Source organism: Thermobia domestica, chromosome 3 (assembly GCF_964235325.1).
Source record: "Thermobia domestica chromosome 3, izTheDome1.hap1.1, whole genome shotgun sequence".
Taxonomy (NCBI): Eukaryota; Metazoa; Arthropoda; class Insecta; order Zygentoma; family Lepismatidae; genus Thermobia; species Thermobia domestica.
Genome location: NC_137456.1, coordinates 129,063,985 through 129,080,018, shown reverse-complemented (window position 1 = coordinate 129,080,018; position 16,034 = coordinate 129,063,985). Strand labels below are relative to the sequence as shown.

Sequence of the window (16,034 nt, the reverse complement as noted above, 5' to 3'; positions counted from 1 at the left end):
AGTAGCACTGGGCATTCAAAATATACTGTACACTGTTTTAAACGTTATTGTAACTTTTGTATAGCCATACATACAAAATATGATTCATATTATTTATATATTATTTGCTTCTAATCTAGTTCTACGTTGATTTGAAAATTGTTTGCGGTAACAATAATCTTAGTCGAAATATTCAGATTTGGAATACGATATTAATAAAATTACTAGGTACATTGCAGTAAATGCTTCTGTTGTCCCATACATCGCACGTAGTTAGGTAGATATTAATGTAATTATCGAGTAAGTTACGTTCTCGCAGTGAATAGTTACTATAGTCTGGGCTGAATTATTGCGGCACAATCAATCGTTGTGATAATGTATGTGATAATCATTTGCATCTTATTGTATGTATATCACCGTTATATGTGCATCTGTAGCCCACAAAGTTTTTTAATATAGAGCAATCTTGAAAAGAACAATGTCCTATATTTAATTTATTTTATTTTTTAAAGACTGAAATAAAAAAAAAAAGTTATACAATTTTTACTATTTGTAAATACCATGTAGCAGGAGATAATCGCATACATCATTATTGTCATTCAACTGGCGTTCCATGATTTGACGTTTCCATTAATAGTGGCTGGGTACTTATAGTAGCTTATTAAAACCAAATGTTAAAATTAACAGGCTAATTCGGGAGCTCATTATACTCTTAGTGTGTTCAAATATTCGTGTACTGGTAAGAATTTGCAAATTTTGATCTAAAGTTACATAGTATATCATGTAACTATCCATGTTTTACGCTGTAAGATTTATAATTACCGGTGTATAAGTATTCATAATCAGAAAAAAAAATATTATAATTATTTTTGTGATTGCAACTGGCTTTTAACCGGTCATGAAGCGCTTCCATCTACCCTATATGCTTCTACGTGATACATGTAAGGAGAAATAATGTTATTCATTGTGTACTCTCTTGTTTCAGTATGTGACAACTGGTTCTCCAGGTAAATTACACATTATTGAGGAGGGTCCCTATTGGAGACATCTTAGTTATCTGTGTATTATCATCATAGACGATTCTGATGCAATGGCTAACCACAGCATTTTCCACGCGTTATTACCCACAGAGTTTTACTACAAGCAACAGTCGTTTTGCTGAAACAATCTCCTCTACACACGAAGGAATGTGATCAAATAGTGTGGACTCCAAAGTGCTGATATCAGTTTTAAGTTGGTTTCGCTCAAACCAAACGGTTGTCGGGTCTGCAATTTAGACTGAAGTAGTTGAAGAAAGTACTTTCGTCTTTGAAGACAAGTGATTCATACTTAAGTTCACAGTGAAACTTTCAATAGGAGACAGCTTAATTGTACCTTGTTCCTCCCCATCTAAAATCTGCTTCCATTTTACATGTTTATCATATAGAGATATATCAGTTGTGTAAGCTTTCGGGTTATTAAAAATTTCATGAAAGTCAAGGTTTCTTCAGCACCCATAGTTTAAACTTGTACAGACAGACGGAGGTTTGGTGATATGATTCCCGAGAAATTCCCTTGAGGAGGGGGGGGGGAGAACCTTCAATTAAAGTTCAATTATAGTTGTGAAATTTAATTACTTTTGTCCAAATCAGAAGCAAATAACATAACCTTTTTCTTTCTCGTGCAAGATGCTTTATATTAGCCTTCAGCATGAATTACTATCTATTACAATTGTTTGCCATTTTTTGCGACCATAAACTCAACAATAAACCAGTAATAATCCATTGGGAAAATAATTATTGCATCTATATGTTCACTGTACGATCCATGTTTTTTTATATTTTAATTAAAAAGATGAAGTGTCACTCCCCTTATATTATTACTCAACTTTCTATGAATATTGACGCCATTTGACGACTACACCATATAGGAATTATGTATGTAGGTTTTAGATACTTCCAACTTTTACACTTAAAGAAATAAAAAACTAAATAATGCTGTTGACTGTAGAGATTACATAAATGCAATCACATGAAGATGATCATCTTTAATATCAATGTAGCATAACTTATATGTTAATGATTTGTAAGTGTATTAATGTGGAAATCAGTTTCTATGATCTATTTCACCAATACATTTAGTATACTTCTAGACCAACAGCAGCAGCCAAATGTTTGTAGATTTTAAGTATAAAAACAAAATCTAACCTCGAATCGTGGAGGAGGAAACTATTGACTCTCATAAATTTTCAACAACCAGAGAGTTACAATATAATTTATTTCATAATTTTTACGTAAAGAAATTCTCAGCCAACTGAGAAATTAAGATTGGATCATTCTAAAATATTCTGTTATGATAGCAGCCATAAGCAAGGAATTTTACATCCCTTACTGAGTTTTTCATGCTGGTGGCAAGGCATACAAAATTAGATGATCAGGAATAATTACGGATTTATTAGCCATACCAAACCATTTCACTTAGTTTTTCGTTCACACTTAGTATAACCTCGTTCTCGTTCTCTGAATCCTTGTGGTATCAGTTTGTGTGGAACTTGAAATTCTGAATTTTGAGTCTTATTAAGAATGAAAGAACATGCATTCTGCAGGGCAGCATACACGAATTCAGAGTACTGTGTAAAACTATCAGCTTTTGTGCTAATTTCAAGAAAGCCTTATATACGTGACTTCCTTCTTAGAGTAGAAATATTGGCAGACTATCTCGTATGAAAATGTGAGAAATACTGTTTTCGTGTACATCATCAGCATTGATTAAACTTTGGCTGTGGTTTCGCTATTTGGCATTTGACAATATAACAGCACATTTAAGAAAGAAAAAAAAATGTGTTAGTGCTTAGTTCGATTGTTAGTTTTAATTATTTTTTAAAAGATATTTGGTGTAAACATATATTTTACAATTTCAGGTGTTGGCTCGGAGAATGGAATTTGACGGAAAAGCCAAGGTTTTACTGCGATGGTTTCCTGAAGATATGTAAGTTACTTTATATATATTTTACGCTTCTAGTACTTATATAGCTTTAAATATCGAATAGGGCTGAAGATTTCTACGATGTATAATGAAGAGAAATGTTGGCTTAATAAGGATAGTTGTCGGAGTGACCAGCAGAGCATAAGTAGGTGAGAAAATGTAGGTACTACATATTTTTCAGCTAAAGTAAGATACAACTCCACCAATGTTCTTCTGGGTACTTAACTAAAGGTAATAGTATAATCTATCTATCTATCTATCTATATAAGCATAATTTTGATTGTATTATACAAATATGTGTTTTTATACATAAACACATATTTGTAAGAAAACGGCACTATACTGGCAATACTAACGTTTTTTTATGTTAGTGTTCTCAGTACAGTGTCCATTTCCCTCGTACGTTAATTTTCGTTTTGATAAAGTCATTTGGATACACTTGATTGATCGACAAAAGAGTTAAGAGTAGATAAAATTTTGATGTTCGGTATTCCTTTTTCTTATTCCAGTCGACTAAGAAGTTCTATATAAGGTTTTAGGCAATCAGTCTGTCCGAGTATTCTGAGATACGTTCACTCCGCGATTGTAAACGTAACTGGGTGTTCTAATGAAGAAAGAAACGTATAATCTCTGCACACGAGAGAATCGCAATCGGGTGTATATGATTCTGGCTGTTCGTAGCTCTATGTATAGTGGGTATGGATGGTTGTAACCCGATGTTGGACATCCCTTGCTATTGCTAAAATTTTTATATTTCCTTATTGCTAAGCCTATAACAGCTACTAGTTCTATGATCAACGCTAAACGGTATTCTAGTTTGTACGATACGTTAATCAAAAATTGTTCGCAATAATAAAATTCTAAAATCAAACTTGCCCTAAATACAAAAGCAATCCATAGCTTTCTTTATACATGTTTGAGAGGATAGGCAAGTAAGTTCGAGAATTCCAGTATCAGCAAAACTGTACGGTATAGCTTTTCTTATACTTCATGCTGGGATGGACCATTCAATAAGTTTTCTGCACCAACAAAACTGTACGGTTTCAAACAGTTTAGGTTAGTTTAAGGTAATTTTTGTTTTGTAATGTGTTTCATTAACTAGATCTTTCTTATGAAATAAACTCAAAGATATTCATTTTTTCTTCTCCAAATGCTTATAGATCTGCCCTTCACTTTTTCTTCTCCAAATGCTTATAGATCTGCCCTTCACTTTTTCTTCTCCAAATTCTTACAGATCTGCACTGAATGTAAAAGATCTATAAGAATGAGGAGGGAAAAAATGAGTACCGTTGGGTTTGTTGATAAGATTGCTCTTTAAGTGATTAACATTACAATAGATACTTCTTCTTTTGTTCTTTTTCTTTCTTTGGAAAGGAAATCAGTTCTTTTTTTTTTTTTTTCTATATAATTTTTCTAGATTGACGGAAAGCACACACAGGAATTTATCGCGCAAGTAGGTTGGATTCGCGTGCTCGCAGACTCAAACTCGGGTGAACTAAAACACGATTGAGTGAAAACTAGTAAAACGGATCCCATTTCGTAACATCAGGGTTGGAAAAGAATATAAAACAGTCCCAAAATATGACCATTATAGCTTTTAGATTTGTTGAGAACACGTCGGTTACCTGTTTGTTAGTGGCCAGCGCGCCTTCGGTGCTTGGAGTCCCGGGTTCGCGGTAGGGAAGTCTTAAAAAAAAGTTGAATTCATTACAGAATTTGAGATTCCACTTCAAGCTGTTGGTCCATGTCTCATATGGCTTTTGTGCCGAAAGGTACACTAAACTCTAACCAACCAACCAAACACGTTGGTTACAAAGCCGGAAGTAACTTAAATAAGTTACGGTTAATCCTTGGGCCGTTCTGTTACTGTAACAACCTCAAGACCTGAGTTCACTTCTTTAATTTTACTGTTTAAGATTTATTTTAATCATGGTGTAAGACGTTCAAGTATTTATCAACTTATAAATGTGTAAGTGATTAATTTTTACGTTGATAATGCTATCACTGGTATTCATGTGAGGAAGAGAACAGGTAAGACTAATAGAAATACGATTTTTCCGTACATCGAACAATAAAAGGTGTGTCTTGTCATTTGGCATTGTCAGTTTATTATCTAGGTATTATTTGTCCCAAAGAAGCTGACAGATAATTAATTGTTGTCAGTTGAAAATCAAATATCCGTAAGACGTGGCTTTTAAATTTCGTTTGTGATTCTTATCAGCAAAATCGTTGAGAATTGAAAAACTTTTGTTGATCAGAAATTCCACAGGCTAATTTAATATTGTTTTGTATCCATATAGACAGTAAGTAAATTACAGTATAGTCATGTATTAAGTTGTAATGCTTTGGTGAAAGTAAGCTTTCTTCAAGACTTTTGTAGCGCAAAGTTGCCATTGGGTAAGAGATTTATTTATTTATTTATTTTAAATTAAATAACTCTTTGGTAGTTCATTAGTAGTTATTTCACTTAAGTCACTTTAATGGTATCAAGTTCTTCAAAATATTAGTATCTCGTATCTATGATGGTGAAAAGTGAAATAGCGTTCACATTTATCTGAAACTTGTAGTGCAAAGGGATTTTTATTTTTTTATTGTTTAATTTTCACTAATAAGTAAGTAGCTAGACTAGTAGGTATGTACTGTCGATCGTTGTGTATGTGCACACAGGGAATTGAGAAAACTTAATAGAATTGTCACTTAAGTAAGTTAGAATACGTAATGCAGAAAGAATTTTGAAGTACTTTTTAAATGAAATAGTGCTTCACAGTAATCAGTATTTATAATGCTAGATTAATAGTTGAAGTAGAAACACACTGTTAGTAGTATTTTAGAAAGAGAAACATGACCATAGTGTTTTGTATATGTTATGAATGATGGATTCGAGAAGTTTGTAAGTGCTTTACTTGAAGGGTATGTATTGCAGTTGCGGGATAAGTTAATTGGTTTCTTTTATATTTTGTAGTTGGTTGTGGAAGGAACTACCAAACATCAGAACGGAGACCCTATTGTAAGTTTTCTTTTTGACATAATTTAGAAGAAAACGTCGAAGTTCAGCTTCCTTCCTATTTATCAGTAATACCAGAATGAACGTCACGAAAGTGTGACGTAGGTCGATTATATTGTCCAAATTGGACCATCGCTGAACTGTTACTAGTTGTGAATATTCAAATATGAAATCACTCATGAAAACACTATTGTGTGTGTGTCATATAAAACTTCAGAATAACAGCAGATTTTACTGTTAGCTTAAAATGATAATCTGCATTGCCGTAAACTATTACTGAGAGCTGCACTGCAGGCATTATTTTTACCATTTGAAGTTGAACGGCGTATTCAAAACATACAGTCTTATCCAGGATATATAGCAACAAAATAAGACTTTGGTAAATATGAAAATAGAAAGAAGAAAAAAGGGCTTACGTGCTCATATTTGTATGATTAATATTTCGTGTGAAAATCATACTTATCGATGAAAATGCCCTTAATGCTGATAGGGTTCATTCATCCACTGGAAATTTATTTTTAAAAAAGAGCCTGAAATTAGTGTGCATTTTTCCTTTGCCATTTTATTGATTCAGATGTACTGCAATTATGCATATACGAGAGTTACTAATCAATCGTATTATCATCCGTAAGAAAAGAGAGAAGAAAAGACATAAAAACTGTGTTAATATATACGAAAGTTAAATACATACGTATGGTACTTTTCACATTTCCGTACGTTTTCAAGGAATCTAATAGGACACGAATGTTCATTTCATGACATCAAAGAGTTACCACTAGAATAAGGTTCTCTTATTAACTGGAAACTTAGATACTTAACTATGACTACGGAGCATTTATTCGCACATTCACATCAATCTGTTTCCACATAGTTAAGGGAACACTGCGAGACGGTGGACAGCGAACTTTAATGATGAGTAGTTAGATTACAATTCAAGCTATTACCGTTTCTCCACACTGAAGATTAGTAATGCATTACAAGTGCTTTAAAGCATCTGGAGATTGCGAAGAAGTAGCATTGTATATATGTAATTTTCGAATATACAGTGCTTACCACTCATTTTGATCGTTGTGCGATGCGAATATTAAAATAATAATAGATTGAGAACAATGACCGAAAGAGTCAAACTTACGATAATACATAAAAGCTAATACGTACACTACAATGAAGCACTAAACCACTCAAATACAAGTCCAGTAATATTAACCATGCATCCTCTTATTTAAATTAAAAAAAAAAAGGAATATTTAAAAATACATGTAATGTTTTTTTTTTTTTTTTTCTTTCTGATTTATGTCAGAAGCCGATTAATGAGGAATATTTTCACAATAGTTAATCCACAGACCTTTTGCTAAATACACGTCGCAAAATATGCAGCACCTGTCGCGTTTCAGTAGTGCTTGCAGATGGGGGGGGAGAATCAAGATTAGGGAAGAATTGGTGAGATTAGAGAAATCCCGTGGACATGATGTCCACCACCACATTCATCTCTAATGGAACTAGAAATCCCAAAGTTGAGCACTTTTCCACTACCCCTCTCGTTATAGTTGTTTTGTCTAACAGCAGTAATGATATCCACAACAGTCATATTTTAAATACAGTTTACTGTGTACTTGGACTAACCAGTATACAGTAGGTACTGTATACTGGTTAGTCCAAGCATACAGTAAACTGTACTTCACCAGGTTACTATTTTCCTGTACAACGAAACAAAAAGCGTAGACGCAAGAAAATAGTAGAATCTACCGACTAATCACAATAAACAGCATTTTGCAAATGTTTTAGAATTAATCTGTAATGAACTTTGATAACATGACTCCCTGATAACGTTATCCATGACTATCATAAGCAACGTTCAGTCTGTTTCGTACGCGTATCGAAACTTAAAAAAATGTTCGTAATATATCACCCAAACGTTAGCAGTTAATTCAGTATCTGAAATAAAAGTCGTCTGAGAAATAGTGGTTTCTGAGTCATCATCATATCTTAATACTACCTTTTTCGTCTAGTTTACGTTTTCAGCGTTAACATTGTTACTTCAGTGTGTCGAACAACATACTATATATATATTTTTACCTAAATAACTGTTTCAAATGGTTTGCTTTTCTGTAGCTTTTTTGAAATATTGCAGCTGCTAAAGAAAATTTTGTAATGAACGGTTTCAGTCTGTAAAGCATTTCTGTTTGAACGCACATTGTTCTACTTATTTATCTTCTTTATGCACCTGCACGTCGCTCTTATTAGGTTTATCTTATGTTAGTATCTGAAGCTTTAGGTAAGTTTCAAATCCATTGTATCATTTTGCTCATAAGTTACTTTCGTATAGTATGAAGTACAAAATTAATAAATGGTAAAATATTATTGCACACTTTAGTCTTCGCACAATTTATAATTAATTTTCAGAGTAAATTCAGAAAATTTTCTGATCAAAGTTTGTTTATCGATATGTTTTGGATTAACAATTGCGATTTATGGATAGGTTTAGTTGTTGATGTCTTCAGTAAATGGTAAATATTTTGCAGTACAAGTAAAATAAACTTCCATATTCAGGCAATGTAAAACCACGCTCAGGAATTCTAGCTATCATTCTACTTACAAATTCCTGTAATTCCTGAATATTATTTGTACTTCCGAGATTTCGACTCTCCCCTGGAGATTGTCACGGAGGATAAAAACAGAAGAAAAATAAATTCAAGGACTAAAATGGAGTGGTGTGCTGGAAACGCATTTTATCGAGTTCATCGATCACATATCAAAAACTATTGTTGAACTTATATTATCGTTGAACTTGACAAAGTGCGTTCCAGCACCGCTCTTTCCTTGTAATTCCGTTCCTTTATAGTCCTTGATTTTATTTTTCTTCTGTTTTTATCCTCCGTGACCAAAACTCCAGGGCAGAGTTTTGGTCATGGAAGTAAAAATGATATTCAGGAATTGCAGAAATCTGTGAGTAGAGTAACTTCCATACGTTTATATTTGTTTAGAGCTCATCAAATAGAACGCTAGAAACAGCGAAAAGTAGTATTTTGGCTTCTCATGTGAACATTCCGTACTTATATCAGCCGAATCTATCAAGAAATGTTTGATTCACTACTACAAATGGAACAAAGATGTTCTAATAAATGTGAATCATTTCAGAGCTACAAAAGGTCGAAACAGTGAGGAAGGCTACCTAATTTGACTAACGGAACCCACAGAAAGTTATTTTTATCAAATATAGAATAAAACTTGTTCTTTCCACTCGTATATTTCTGCAGAAAACTACAGTTTCGAACGTACACATGGATACAGAAGCAGTAAGGAAGAAAAAGGAGTTTGAAAATAAGACTTGCGTAAACCCGTCCCATGTGTGATTCCACTGGAGTAAGTTTTCTGGAAAAATTAGTTACCACATTCCTCACATAAGAAACCTCTGATCTCTGGATTAGCACAAAATTTACAATACAATAATTCACATGACATTTATAGGAACAAAACTTTTACACAAATCCAATATCAATACAGAAATGTTGGTTATGGAATATATTTTTATTCAAGTAAGGAATCTGTAATTGAATTTGGATAGGAGTCGTCGAGACCCAGACTGGACGTCATTTCTGTTTTCCGAATTTAGGTGCGCTACCAACTCGAAAACCAGATGACATAGCGATATAATAGGAACACGTAAAAACAGACTTCGGGGAAATAACCTTCAGTGAGGATGAATCCATGCAGATTTATTATTATTGTACTTTAATTACTTTTTTCTCCTCTTCCTGTGGACGAATCCTGGGTAGATTCGAAACTTCATGATTTGCAAAAACATACGAATGACAAAGTGGAGTTTATCTTTCATTTGATTAGGAAGCCAGAGGAGTAACTGTTTTTATCGAGTTAAACATAAACTCCAGTATTCACTCTTTCCAGACTACTATTTCAATCATGTGCCACCATGTTGGGTGAATATAATGCAACATGGAGATTTATGGGCAACATGGTTATAAAAGAGACTTTTGTTGGGAAAAAAAGAAATGCTATATTGGTGGCAAATTAAGTCCAGTCACATCTATTCGAACGTGGAGTAGTTCCAGAGAGAGTTAATTTATTAGGTATTGAGAAGTTTTATTCATTGTAAGGCTATAAAGGAGTATTTATGAAGCGTCCTAGAGGAACTCGGAGAGGAGTGCAATAATTCTGTTTATTATTTTTTACTTGTCTAGTTCCTGGCTATTCTTATGTTGTTCTTCAAGTAGCTTGGTTAAGCTGATTTTAATATAGTATAACGATCTTAATAGGAGAATACTGAAAATCAGTTTCAATCGAGTAATCATTACACAAGTTTTGCACGAGTCTGGAAGATGGATATTCAGATAAAATAGTTACTCGTTTGAATTTAATTTTGAAAACATTATTTGTAGGTTCTGTTGTCCACTCAGGTTGTCTTAAAGATTTACCTTTCTCGCTTTTCAACAAGTTAGTTCTGTAACGATGCAATTTTCGACTCTATTTAGTAGAATTTTTTTATATTTTATTATAATTACTTTCCCGTTCCTAACATAGTCCTTAGTCCTCTAGACATACTAGAGTTTTTGCATTTGATTGATTCTTTCAGAAACAATCCTGTTTTTTGAGAAATAATCGTGTACAAAATTCTGTAGATGGTATTAAATTAGATACCGATTGGCTATACGATTATTACTTACAATTTCAGCATTATTACAATTGCGAATTATCATTGTAGTTACGTTTTGTAACATGTTCAAATTTCTTTTCTAGACTGCCAGACGAATGGGTTACTGTGAATGAAGCGTGCAGAAGACGAAACATTCCAATCCACAGTTTGCCCCCGTCATCCGTAAGCTCCCTCCAGTCGGTATTATTTGGGACCCAACCATCAAAGCATCGGCGCAAGACGAAGGCCTCATGACCATAATTGGAGGAGACACCAACCAAGGAAGACAGATAGGTCACTGCCATGGTCTCTGAAATTCTCAGGAGAAAGGATCTCCACTTGGAATGTGGGAAAGAAGTGTAAGATAGCCGTGTTGTGTGTATATAGTTGGTTACCCATCTGTCCCCTCAAACAACCAGCGACCCAAACACTGCCACGTGGCTGGATCTGGAATGAGCTTGGGCGGTTGTTGTCAGTGACATAACGCCTGGTTCAGTTCGATAACAGTTTAAAAAGAAAGAAAAAAAATGTATTTTGGTTGTACATATTGCAACTTGAAACGTATTCTGTTCCCGTTAATTTTTTTAAAATGAGTTTTTTTGAAACAAAGAAAGTTTGGTTTGTTCAGCTAGTGATAATTCATATAGATATATATATAATTTATATATGTATATGTATATTGAAATGAGAAAGCCTGGCATGGAAGCCAAAAATTAGTGCATTAATGTAAATCTCAGTAACCCATCACTGCCGAATTTTAACCTGCCACACTATATGTGACATACTGAGGATTAAATGTTTTTTTTCCAAAATCACTGCCATTTCTAGCAAGTACTAGTTGCCAGGACTTCAACCAAAACTGGTTGCAGTTTTCACTTCTGTACTGTGCCATATTGGTGTCATGCTATTTTTTCATGTGGTGTGTGACAAAATGAAAAGAAAAAGAAAAGCAAAAATGTTAATCTCAGCGGCTCAATGAAGTCAGCACACTTGATCTCTTATTACCTTGTGTCTGGTCTTGGGTAAACAAAAGCAAGAAAATGTAATGAAAGTAACGCGTTACAGTGCATTTACTTTTAAAATGATATCCTATAATGTATTCGTTTTTAGTTAATTTTAAAAGGCTGTCTTTTAAAACTTCATAGTTATGTTACTCTTCAAATATGTGTATATTTGTCATTAATTTTATTTAATTTGAAGAGTCAACAATGTAAATAAAGCCTAATATTGTGTTAGAAAGAGAGCTTAAATTACAAACTAAAATGACACTGTACATATATTTTTTTTCCGTATTGAAATTATTTCTTGTATAGCATACAACTCTGTGAGAAGTTATCGATGTAATGTACTGAATTCACTTGATTTGCTGCGTTTGAGAAATTTTCCTGAGAGATACTGTTGATATCTTTCAGGTGACTATTATAATAAATAGATATCTGCATTTTAAACGGAATGTTCAGTTATGTTCCAAGATTTTTAAGTAGAACTATTCCAGTGCTATGTGTAGTTGACTCTGCAACTGCGGAAGATCTCTACTTAAAAAATTGTTCGTAAGAAATAAATTATTTTTATTTCTTCAATATGTTTGAAATAGTTTGCTTGTAATGAATCTGGAATCAAATATAGCACGTGATTAAGTTATCTGAAGAAAAATTATTTGCGTGACAGTAAGCCAGCTGAGCATGTTTGTAAAAGTAATTTAAAAATTGATTTTGAATATCGAAAATGATACACACTGATTAATAGTGGCATACTGAAAGGAGACTAAAAGATACTGCGAACTCTTCGTTCTGTAAAACTTCTTTAAGGGGATGGAAGTTGGCGAATAAGCTGATCGTAAAGGAAAGTGTCTCCCATCAAAGTAAATTTTGAGTAGCTTTTATTTGCAATAAAGTCTTAAATATAAGTATATGAAGTTACGAGATTAAAATAAATTATTTTCATCATTCATGGATAAAAATACCTATAAATTGTCCGTTCAGGATAAATTTACAAGTACTTACAATACCATATAGGTCGCAAATATCTGACTGTTCATAAACAAAAGACCTTCGAAAATTTCATGACTGAAGCTACATGAAAAGGTAGTAAATGTTATTGTCTACTTACAAGCATCATGAATTGCATTTAATTTGTATTAAAAACAATAAATTTGTTCACTCGGTGACGCAGTAAAGCAGATTTGGGAGGAATATATATTATTTCATGTTAGCCAGTTTTGAGATCAGTATCTACGCAGTTGAAAATCATATCTTCTGATTATTAAAATAGATGTTAACTTCTTCAGTACATTACATATCGTGCGCTTCTCAAAACAACATCTTTTAACATTTTTGTTTCTGAAAACTTGTTCATTCAGCTTTGAAGTACTGACTTCTAAACTGGATTAAAAACTTCAATATTCATACTACACTACATTATAATTTGCTACTAGTTGTAGTAATTTTGTACTAACTTGCAAATAATCAGTTTTAAGTAGTAAGGATTGGGGACAAATTAGATCGAAATGTTTGAAGGCAAAATTAATTTCTTAATTTCGTGTTCCTGTGTATGTACGTGTATTTATTGATTTCTTAACTAAATAAATGTTACTTCTGTTTTAGTAATGAATACATTTTGTACTTTATAATGTAATAAGTGATTGTTGTGTGTGTTAAATCAAAATTTTGAGGTTTCACATTACTTTTATTGTGTTTATAAAGCAGATAGTAACGCGTTACTTGTTTAAATTATTTATATAAAACTTTTACCCAGGACTGCTGATGTCTTCTTTACTGATGTGATTTCTTTTAAATGTTGTTCGGCGAATAATGAAAAGAGCGCCAAATTATTCCACTTCAGTAACGAAGATAACCTCGCTCATCTGGCTAGTCACAACAGGGAAGGTTCACTCTAACCGTTGCATCCAGAGTAACATGATTTTGCATTATTTACAGCTGTCGTTACTTTTTTTTTTTTTCGTTTTGTTTTAGAGTGGGCCTTCGTACAGTTCACAATGCAGTATTCAGTTTTTTTTTCTTTTTTTGCATTTGTTTGTGAGACATGCACTGTTCAAAGAAATTGCTCTTATTAACTGTGTGGAGTGGTGGTGGTATTTTTTTTCTAGAAGTGACAAACTTTGATTGTATAGCAGTGAAGAAGGACAATGCACTGATAAAACATGAAAAAAAAAAAAATGTATATGTAGTTTTATGAAGTGTAAAGTTGAGCCATATTTATGACTTTTAAGAATGCTATTTAAGATTTTTTTTTTTAAAAAGGGAAGTATGGTGTTAGCTGGCTTGTTTACGAACAAGCTTTGTAAAACTTTAAAAAAAAGTACCAAACATGTTTTCTAATGAAGTTCGTTTTATGCCAGTTTATATTTTGTTCACTTGCCAGTGTTTCTCTATTCAATGACCCGACTTTTTCATCTCTTGCTTCTATTTCTTTTATTTCTGTCTGCTTTTTCAAGTCTCCCCCTCCTCTTCATGCGTTCATTCATTGTCCCTTCTCGCAGAAGGATGGATTGATTGGCCGTGTCTAGTAGTAGCAAATAGAACAGAGCGAAATAAAAGGCAGGAAAACGTCCGACAGCTACCTTAGTACTGGCAGTACAAGCTTGAAAACCACAGAGTTACAGGATTACTCTATATAGTGCCTTTCTTCACTAAATCGTATAATTGTAGGTTTTGAGAAATAGAATTACATATCGAATGCTTTCTTTTTTCTTTCTTTCTGTCTATATCTATCTATCTTGCTTGCTTTAATTTTCGATGTTATGCAACCTTGATCATCTTCCTTCTAAATAAATTATTTTTTTCTTGTAATTAAAGGAAGATGATGAAGGTTCTAGTAGAAATGTTTTATTGGGTGTTGTTATAGCAGGCTTTTATGAAAGTTGTATATCGAATGCTCTAATGTTGTACGTAAAAAAAAGCAACTGATTTTTTTCTGTCGTGAACGTTGCATTTATTGAGTTTCGAATAAAAACTACTGAAATAAAGGAAAGGCTGCTTAGTAAAATGTGTGACGGACAATATAGATATGGGGCGTAATAATAATAAGATATATTAAAGCCTTCGTAACTGTGCTGCGATTTTCTGTCTGAAATTATCCATAAAAGTGTAGAATCGGAGCGCTAGTATCTGCATGTTCCTTTCAAGGTTAAGTTTGGAGAAAGTGAAACTATGATCAGTTTCTTCGTTTGAACTGATGTTCCGAAATTTATAGGAATTAGAATTTTATATACGGGTCTTTTTAGCAATCACTGCCTATCTAGTAAAGCATGGATTTGTTTGTGTTTTCATCACAGAATAGTTCGTGAGTTTCTGGAGTTCCAGTATTAAAAATGTTGACTGTTAATATTGACGAGAAGTTTTAGTTGTGAACGTAAAAGAGCAGGGTGATCATCAGTTAGGTATACGTAGCTGTGTTGTTGTTTGTCTATTGTGCTTCACGCCCAAAATGTGAAGACATATGTTCAGCAGGAAAAAAGGATACATAAATGTTGGAGCTTATTTATGTAAAACTGAATGATAGAATGTGAGGGGATTAATGTTTGAATTGAATTTTTTTTAATGTGTAGTATAATTTAATATATAGTTTAAAAACTTTTTGATGAGAGTAGTCAGGTTATGTCTGTCATCCGTATATTGTGACATGAATAATTTTATTCTGCAAGTTACGCGTTACCTCTATCATAGAATATTCAAACTCTGTACATCAGTGACAATTTTTGATTGCTTCGTAGTACACAGTATATGATAAAGTGGGCAGTGGGAGATATGAAACAAATTTATCTTCCGATTTTCATAACTGCCGTTTATATGTATATTCCCGTGTGTCATGAGCATTATGATAGACAAGTATGAGCTGTACGTGACTATATTAAAAGAGGAATCCACGAACTTCGAAGGGCCGTCAGAAGGGTTACTGTTCATTTTTTGTAACATCGTATAAAAATTACTAAATAAGTTTTTAAAATAATAATACTGGATGTGAAGTCCTTTCTAAATTTATACAGGTACAGTCAGCAATACCACAGTTAACAGTTTAAATCACCCTGCTCGATTGGAGAATTCTTGAATTTAAATGCTATATTGAAAGTATGTTATTATTAAAAGCAAGTCAAGACTAGACATTAATTATTTTTTGTTCAGTATATTATACAGAGGATGAATAGTAAATAACGTAGTAGCTTGTTTATTGTGCAGACGTGAATATTTCAAAAAGATTGAAATTGAGAGTTTATGGTCCAATATACAACTACCTCATAAAAAATAGATTTAATGACATATTTTCTTGTAAAATTCTCATTAGGTGCTTTTGCTTCTGAGAAAAGTGATGATAAGAAAAATAACTGCAATTTAACGTACCTGATATAAAAGCTGTGTCTGCATTACTTTTTCGAATCTTATTCACTAACTTGTTAAGAGCAAAGTTTTCAGTTATGTC

The 16,034-nt window shown here is 32.9% G+C and overlaps 1 protein-coding gene across 2 annotated transcripts in view; it reads left to right on the top strand.

Moving 5' to 3' along the window:
- The window catches only part of jing (AE binding protein 2 jing), a 179,137-nt gene extending 165,280 nt beyond the window's left edge, over window positions 1-13,857 (top strand). For both annotated transcript variants that reach the window (XM_081751685.1, XM_081751686.1), the window contains exons 6-7: window positions 2,879-2,946; window positions 10,703-13,857. In XM_081751685.1, coding sequence (XP_081607811.1) covers window positions 2,879-2,946; window positions 10,703-10,853 — 219 coding nt within the window. In that variant the 3' untranslated portion in view covers window positions 10,854-13,857. The remainder of the gene's footprint in view (window positions 1-2,878; window positions 2,947-10,702) is intronic.
- Window positions 13,858-16,034: the final 2,177 nt, after the last annotated feature.